This window comes from Oncorhynchus masou, chromosome 8 (genome assembly GCF_036934945.1).
Source record: "Oncorhynchus masou masou isolate Uvic2021 chromosome 8, UVic_Omas_1.1, whole genome shotgun sequence".
NCBI classification, from domain to species: Eukaryota; Metazoa; Chordata; class Actinopteri; order Salmoniformes; family Salmonidae; genus Oncorhynchus; species Oncorhynchus masou.
In genome coordinates this window covers 4711101-4719964 of record NC_088219.1, presented here as the reverse complement: position 1 = coordinate 4719964, position 8864 = coordinate 4711101, and the positions used below count along the sequence as shown (strand labels likewise).

The window sequence follows — 8864 nt, the reverse complement described above, 5'->3', positions numbered from 1 at the left end:
CACACACACACACCCACACCCACACACACACGGCAACACATACACACGTCTGATGGCTAACGTCTCTCTCTGTCTCTCTAGGATCCACATTGAGGAGATCAACCACATGGTATTACTGCATATGACAGAGAGGATGGGCTACAAACACAGCGAGGTGCTGAGTGCCGTGCTCACCAACAGAGCCTGTCACACCCTGGCTGTCTACTTCCTGCTCAATAACAAGATGAAGAGGCTCTCCAAGGAGTACAGGGTAGGTTAGGTTAGGTTAGGGAACACTGCACTTTATGGACTACAGGATATTATAGACACCCTTCACTACACTACACCACCGTGGTGAACAGGATATTATAGACACCCTTCACTACACTACACCACCGTGGTGAACAGGATATTATAGACACCCTTCACTACACTACATTATAGTGGTAACGTCTCTGTCCTCCAGGAGAAGAATAGAATACTTGAATATCTCTGGGAATAACGTTGTAATAACGTCTCTGTCCTCCAGGAGAAGAATAGAATACTTGAATATCTCTGGGAATAACGTTGTAATAACGTCTCTGTCCTCCAGGAGAAGAATAGAATACTTGAATATCTCTGGGAATAACGTTGTAATAACGTCTCTGTCCTCCAGGAGAAGAATAGAATACTTGAATATCTCTGGGAATAACGTCGTAATAACGTCTCTGTCCTCCAGGAGAAGAATAGAATACTTGAATATCTCTGGGAATAACGTTGTAATAACGTCTCTGTCCTCCAGGAGAAGAATAGAATACTTGAATATCTCTGGGAATAACGTTGTAATAACGTCTCTGTCCTCCAGGAGAAGGTGTACCAGGAGAAGGAGAAGAAGACAGAGAAGAATGAATATTTCCAAACCCAGTGGAGAAAACACGTAGAGAAGGTCACCATCCCTCCGAAACAGACTCCCGTCTACCTGGCCGTTAGCAAGGGCCCGAGCAAGGAGAAGAAGCACAGGAATGGTGAGAGCACACACACACACACACACACACACACACACACACACACACACACACACACACACACACACACACACACACACACCACTTTATTCCCTGTCTGTCCTCTCAACAGAAATCCTTCCACACTTTTGTGTTATCTGGAGAGCTGATTACTCTCAACAACCATGGCAAATGTCACTATTCTTGGGCGGTATACCGTATACACTGTGTATACTGGGATATTTGGGGAAAACCACGGGATTGTTTTTCAATACGACCACCGTTGAACCTATTTCTCTTAAGTCTTTTAAATATTTTTTTATATACATTTGAATATTTGTATCTATTTTTTTTTTAAAGTAAATAGCTGTAGTCAACTTGTGAAATACGTTAGTAGATAAAAATGTGTTTGGTGTTTGTTTACAAGCACACAACGACGATAGACCGTAGCCTCGAGAGTCATTCACTGTTGTGCAGCGTGCGTCAGGTGATCTAATTAACAACTAAATGTTGGCCAGCTAGATGTGTCTTATAACTATTATGTTAACTATCTAAAATGTGCTAAATACCTTGCAGTTGTGTGTTTGGTGTGCTAATGTAGTTGCTAGTTAGCCTATCTAGCTAAGTGGTTAGCTTCTTCTAAAATCAAGAATTCGCTTGGTAACAGTAGAGAATCCCCTTCTTGATCAAGAGCCTTGCTGGCTAATATTAGATTTGTACGTGCAGCAAACTGTGAGTATCATTTTAACTTGTACAGTTTAGGTCAGAAACCGTTCAAAATGTTTGCAATGCGCTCGTTAGCATTTAGTTGGTATTCTCTTTGAGAATTCCTTAGTATCACTCGGGCTCCCAAGTGGCCAGTGGTCTAAGGAACTGCATCTCAGTGCTAGAGGTGTCACTACAGACCCTGGTTTGATTCCAGGCTGTATCACAACCGACCGTGATTGGGAGTCCCCATAGGGAGACGCACAATTGTCCCAGCGTCGTCCGGGTTAGGGTTTGGCCGGGGTAGGCCATCATTGTAAATAAGATTTTTTTTTTCATAACTGACTTGCCTCGTTAAATAAAGGTTAAATACATTTTTTAAAAGTATTGGTTAGCATTTTGTTAGCATTCTGGTAAGTGACGTTTTATGTTTTATGGGGATTATCTTCAGAAAAAGCGTCCCCTGTGTGCACTGTCGATAATACCATAAAACCCGGGATGACACGGGCACGATATGAAGATATGGAAATTTGGATACAACCCAACACTAGATGTCATCCCTCCATCCCTCCACTCCTCCACCCCTCCATCCCTCCCATCCCTTCATCCCCATAAAACAGGTGAGACCACACACACACACACACACACACACACACACACACACACACACACACACACACACACACACACACACATACAGCAGAGCCAGCATAGTACTGGGCATACATTGAAATGGGCCATTGGCGAGTGTATGTGTTCATACAGTGCCTTGCGAAAGTATTCGGCCCCCTTGAACTTTGCGACCTTTTGCCACACGACCTTTTTCCTCACTGAACTTCTGGAGATAGTTTGCTGCACTGAAAGTAAAGTGGCTGAATAATTTTGCACGCCCAATTTGTCAGTTTTTGATCTGTTAAAAAAGTTTGAAATATCCAATAAATGTCGTTCCACTTCATGATTGTGTCCCACTTGTTGTTGATTCTTCACAAAAAAATACAGTTTTATATCTTTATGTTTGAAGCCTGAAATGTGGCTAAAGGTCGCAAAGTTCAAGGGGGCCGAATACTTTCGCAAGGCACTGTATGTTCATGTGTACTCTGTTTCCCCAATTAACAGAGGAAGGTGACCTGCTCATCCGACATCTCATTCTAATATCATGGGCATTAATATGGAGTCGGTCCCTCCTTTGCAGCTATAACAGCCTCCACTCTTCTGGGAAGGCTTTCCACTAAATGATGGAACGTTGCTGTTATAACAGCCTCCACTCTTCTGGGAAGGCTTTCCACTAGATGTTGGAACGTTGCTACTATAACAGCCTCCACTCTTCTGGGAAGGCTTTCCACTAGATGTTGGTACATTGCTGCTATAACAGCCTCCACTCTTCTGGGAAGGCTTTCCACTAGATGTTGGTACATTGCTGCTATAACAGCCTCCACTCTTCTGGGAAGGCTTTCCCCTAGATGTTGGAACGTTGCTGCTATAACAGCCCCCACTCTTCTGGGAAGGCTTTCCACTAGATGATGGAACATTGCTGCTATAACAGCCTCCACTCTTCTGGGAAGGTTTTCCACTAGATGTTGGAACATTGCTGCTATAACAGCCTCCACTCTTCTAGGAAGGCTTTCCACTAGATGTAGGAACATTGCTGCTATAACAGCCTCCACTCTTCTAGGAAGGCTTTCCACTAGATGATGGAACATTGCTGCTATAACAGCCTCCACTCTTCTAGGAAGGCTTTCCACTAGATGATGGAACATTGCTGCTATAACAGCCTCCACTCTTCTGGGAAGGCTTTCCACTAGATGTTGGAACATTGCTGTTATAACAGCCTCCACTCTTCTGGGAAGGCTTTCCACTAGATTTTGGAACATTGCTGCCATAACAGCTTCCACTCTTCTGGGAAGGCTTTCCACTAGATGTTGGAACATTGCTGCTCTAACAGCCTCCACTCTTCTGGGAAGGCTTTCCACTAGATGATGGAATGTTGCTGCTATAACAGCCTCCACTCTTCTAGGAAGGCTTTCCACTAGATGTAGGAACATTGCTGCTATAACAGCCTCCACTCTTCTAGGAAGGCTTTCCACTAGATGATGGAACGTTGCTGCTATAACAGCCTCTACTCTTCTGGGAAGGCTTTCCACTAGATGTTGGAACATTGCTGCAAGGACTTGCTTCTATTCAGCCACAAGAGCATTAGTGAGGTTGGGCTCTGATGTTGGGTGATTAGGCCTGGCGCGTAGTCTGTGTTCAAATTCATCACAAAGGTGTTCAATGGGGTTGAGGTCAGGGCTCTGTGGAGGCCAGTCAAGTTCTTCCACACCGATCTCGACAAACCATTTCTGTATGGACCTCGCTTTGTGCACGGGGGCATTGCCGAAACATGCCGAAACAGGAAAGGGCCTTCCCCCAAACTGTTGCCACAAAGTTGGAAGCACAGAATCATCTAGAATGTCATTGGAGGCTGTAGTGTTAAGATTTCCCTTCACTGGAACTAAGGGGCCCGAACCATGAAAAACAACCCCAGACCATTATTCCTCCACAGTTAGCACTATGCATTCGGGCACGTACTGTAGCGTTCTCCTGGCATTTGCCAAACCCAGATTCGTCTGTCGGATTCATCACTCCAGACGTTTTCATTGAGTCCAATGGTGGCGAGCTTCACACCACTCCAGCCGACCGCTTGGCATTGGGTGATCTGAGGCTTTGACTAAAATTTGAAGAACTGACTTGTGGGAAAGGTGGCATCCTTTCTGACGGTGCCACGTTGTCACTGAGCTCTTCAGTAACGTTTGTCTATGGAGATTGCATGGCGGTGTGCTCGCTTTTATACACCTGTCAGTGTGGCTGACATAGCCCGAAAAGACTAATATGCCATGCTGTGTCCCTTTCTCCCTCCTGAGAAATATATTGTTCCACCCCCCTTCTCCTGCTCTCTGCGAATCTCTCCCTCTCCCTCTCGCTCTCATCCTTCTCCCTCTCGCTCTCATCCTTCTCCCTCTCCCTCTCGCTCTCATCCTTCTCCCTCTCCCTCTCGCTCTCATCCTTCTCCCTCTCCCTCTCGCTCTCATCCTTCTCCCTCTCCCTCTCGCTCTCATCCTCCTCCCTCTCACTCTCGCTCTCATCCTTCTCCCTCTTTCTCTCCATCCTTTCCTCTGTCCCTCCTTCTTTCCCCTCCTCTCCGTCTCTCTCCTCCTGCTTACAGGTTGTCTGCGTTCAGTCTCAAAGGAGCTCCTCAAACTCAATCTGTGTATTTATGTTTTGTCTGAAGACATCTACCACACACACACACACACACACACACACACACACACACACACACACACACACACACACACACACACACACACACACACACACACACACACACACACACACACACACACACACACACACACCCTAAAGACATCTAACACACACACACACACACCCTAAAGACATCTACCACATACACACACACACCCTAAAGACATCTACCACACACACACCCTAAAGACATCTACCACACACACACACACACAGAACACACAGAACACAGAACACACACACACACAGGCACACACACACACACGCACACACACATTTGAAATAAGTATTTGATCATCCTCTTAAATACAAATAACCATTAAAATACTACATTTAAAGTACTTGTTTTGTTCTACCCAAATACACAGAAAATATATACCAGATACACCAGTATTTGAACCCAGGTCTGGTAGATACATGTTGGCCCAGAGGGTAACACTGTTATAGAATGTGTTATGTAGTGACTGACATTAACATATTCATTCTCTCTCTCTCTCTCTCTCTCTCTCTCTCTCTCTCTCTCTCTCTCTCTCTCTCTCTCTGTCTCTCTCTCTCTGTCTCTCTGTCTCTCTGTCTCTCTGTCTCTGTCTCTCTGTCTCTCTGTCTCTGTCTCTCTCTCTGTCTCTCTCTCTCTCTCTCTCTCTCTCTCTGTCTCTCTCTCTGTCTCTCTCTCTCTGTCTCTCTCTCTGTCTCTCTCTGTCTCTCTCTCTCTCAGGTCTTCTGCGAGCGGTGACAGGTAACTTCCACCGTGCTTCTCCTCTCGCCCCGTCGGGCACTGTCGCCTCGTCCTCCATGGAATACCTAGAGATCCACCCCCTCTTCCCCCGCACGCCACAGCCAATTAGGCGCCTCGAAACTCTCCAGGCGGCCAATACTAGCCCAGACCACATCCCTGCCCCCCCGGCTCCCTCTCCAATCGGTATGCACTCCTACGACTCCCTCTCCAAAGCCGAGCCAATCGACGACGTTGTGGTTCCTGCCTCGGCCACTCCCTGGTACAAACTGACCAATGGGACTTTCTCCCCTCCGCGACATGTCTCCGCCTTTCACCCTGACTCCTCCTACTTAAAAAAGGCGACCATCCCCAGCCCCCCCGTCCTCATCGTCAACCCCCTGCCTAAAAAGTCCTCCTCTAACTCGGGTGACTGGTGCGGGTCAGACACCAGCTGTAGCCCCCCCAGCTCCTTCGGCAGCCCCCCAGGAGGCTCAGCCTTCTCCCCGCCCAAATCAGCCTTCTCCCCCCTCAACCCATCATCTGCCTTTAGTCCTCCGTCCGCCGGGGGCAGCGTTGAGCCAGACAGCCCCTATCACCGCGGCAGTAAGTTCCCCTCTATGGGCATCGGTCAGATCCTGAAGAAGAAGGTTCCCTTCCAGCCGTTCAGTTTCAGGGCGGAGCAAGCGGTGGAGGAGGATCTGGTGTCTCCGCCCCCTTACCACATGCAGACGCTGCTCTGCGCCTCCGGGGCGCTCAAGACCCTCTGCTGAAGCATTCTGGGTAACGGAACAATGGCGATGATCAATGACCATGTGGAGGATTATGGCTCTGGTCCAATGAAACGAGGAGATAAGATGTCGTCGCTTCAGACAGTTTTTTAATCTCGATCATACTTCCTGCTTCCTGTTTTGGGGCAGGAAGTGGGCGTGTTTCTTCCTGAGCGGCCTTGGAACTTTTGTGAACTTTGACCCTGTGAACTGTCCTCTTGCTGAGGCAGTCACCATGACGACACTATGACTTTCGATACAGAGAGACTCTCTGGCTGTTGGAGTGAAAGACTATAAAATAAACAGGGTGGTTTGAAAATGAAATGAAAATGACTCTTTGTACGACTGTTTCTGCTGGTGAAAGGCCTTTGTGAAGACAAGCTGTGACTCCAGTGACTGGAACATGTGACGTAAAGCTTTACAGTGTCAGAGTTTTACCTGTCTTTGTTACATATTGTGTTGTGAGAGAGGGCTGAGTCACACACACACACACACACACACACACACACACACACACACACACACACACACACACACACACACACACACACACACACACACACACACACACACACACACACACACACACACATTCAGGGAAAATTAATATGAGGTGTTTACAGTGGAAATGGCTGTATTATCTAACTATTGTAAACCAAACCTACAATGACATCAGGGGCTGATTTCCCTAGAAGACTGTTGTGTCATTCTGTTATTCCAGGAAGTTCCTTCAGCTTGACATTACTGTGGTTGTGTACGTTAAGCCACATAGTTCGAGTCAACCAATACCAACAGCTGCCTGTCACTCTCACCTTTCTGCTGTCACATTCATTACAACCAAACATTATGCGATCTGTGGTTAAGATCAGTCGATTAGTTATGTGGAATTTCTGCTTTGGTTTCATTCCAACGGAACCTGACCATCAACCGTGGGTTCTTCCGCAGAATTAGAACGCGTTCTAATTCTACGGTTTCCACGGTGAATTGTGTTCCACTGGAACCCAACACTGCAGAATCCTAGCGATTTAGTTTGTTTCTGAGCCAGTCACATAACCTTCCATACCGCTCTGACTTCCCTATAGCCCTATAAGGTTGTGTTCTGAGCCCAACTGCCAACCTGTTATACAATCAGCTTCTATACGACAGTGGAAATATACATCATTCTATATGACAGTTTAACTATTAGACGATCCATTCCTTAGGGTGCGTCCCGAATAGTATTCTATTCCCTACATAGCCCACTGCTTTTAACCAGAGCCCTATGGACTATAGAATGTGTAGGATACCATTAGGGACTCTGTTAGCAGATCTACCTGTTGAGACAGACAAGTTATATAAAAGTGTCAAAGGGATTACAATGAGTTGCTGAGTGTTGTAACCCTGCCCTGCCTCAGACTGAAACAGGAGGAGGAAGAGGAGGAAGAGGAGGGTTGACCTTCCACTATCACGGCACGTAAAAGTGATACATTTCATATCGTCTTCAAGTGATACTGACTGTAGTTTGTGCAATATTGCTATATGTGTGTTCTGCCTGCCGTGAACGACGGTATTGCCAAGGTGCTTTCTGAACGAATGGAAACGATGGGTGTTGTCGTGCCAGTTTACTGTGTAATTAATAATACTGTATGATTCCGGAGGTTCTAAAGGTTCCCGATGATGGATTCTAGTGTTCTGTATTCTATGATTTTTAAACTACTACTGTCTTCTTGTACATATTGACTGTGACCTTTGACATTGCCACACCATTGATTCACCAGACTGTATTGGACGAGCAAATGCTTCCACTTTACACAATGCTTCTCCCTTTTGACATAGAATGTGTTTCATATCTGTCAACACTTGCATGCAAGACTGTTTTAATACCGATTTTAATACGAACATTTAAAAACTTTTGAACTTTTTGAAAATATGAAATGTCTTTAAGTCTTTAAAACTATTTTTTTTCTGTTGTTGAAATGAACGGACTTGATTCAAGGTTCTTTTGTAATGAATTGTTTTTTGCTTTTGAGTGTCGAGATTTTTACGATGGCTTATAAAATATTTTAAATATTTATACTAAATCCATGAAGTCTCTGTCTGATCCTTTTACTGCACCTGCCCATAGACGTGTGTGTGTGTGTGTGTGTGTGTGTGTGTGTGTGTGTATTCACGATACTCAAATACTTTGCCAATATAAACCAGATAACCAAATGTATATATTGCAAACCATCAAACCATACATTGATCAAATATTACTTTAATAAGTCCTAAACAAAGACCTGGGTCTCTTCATCAACAGAAGAATGTGAACTATCTCCCTCTCAGCAAGATGGGAACCAGTACGGACCCCGAACCATCCCTACACGCACACACACCCTCACATACCATACACACACACTCTACACATGGTGTATCCATTTCCTACAAGACAGC

General features: G+C 45.6%; 1 protein-coding gene across 1 annotated transcript in view; it reads left to right on the top strand.

Moving 5' to 3' along the window:
- hunk (hormonally up-regulated Neu-associated kinase) overlaps nucleotides 1–8476 on the top strand; it is a 32234-nt gene extending 23758 nt beyond the window's left edge. Inside the window, exons 8-10 of the mRNA XM_064971343.1 lie at nucleotides 82–250; nucleotides 824–983; nucleotides 5686–8476. Of these exons, the coding sequence (XP_064827415.1) occupies nucleotides 82–250; nucleotides 824–983; nucleotides 5686–6455 (1099 nt within the window). The 3' untranslated portion in view covers nucleotides 6456–8476. The remainder of the gene's footprint in view (nucleotides 1–81; nucleotides 251–823; nucleotides 984–5685) is intronic.
- Nucleotides 8477–8864: the final 388 nt, after the last annotated feature.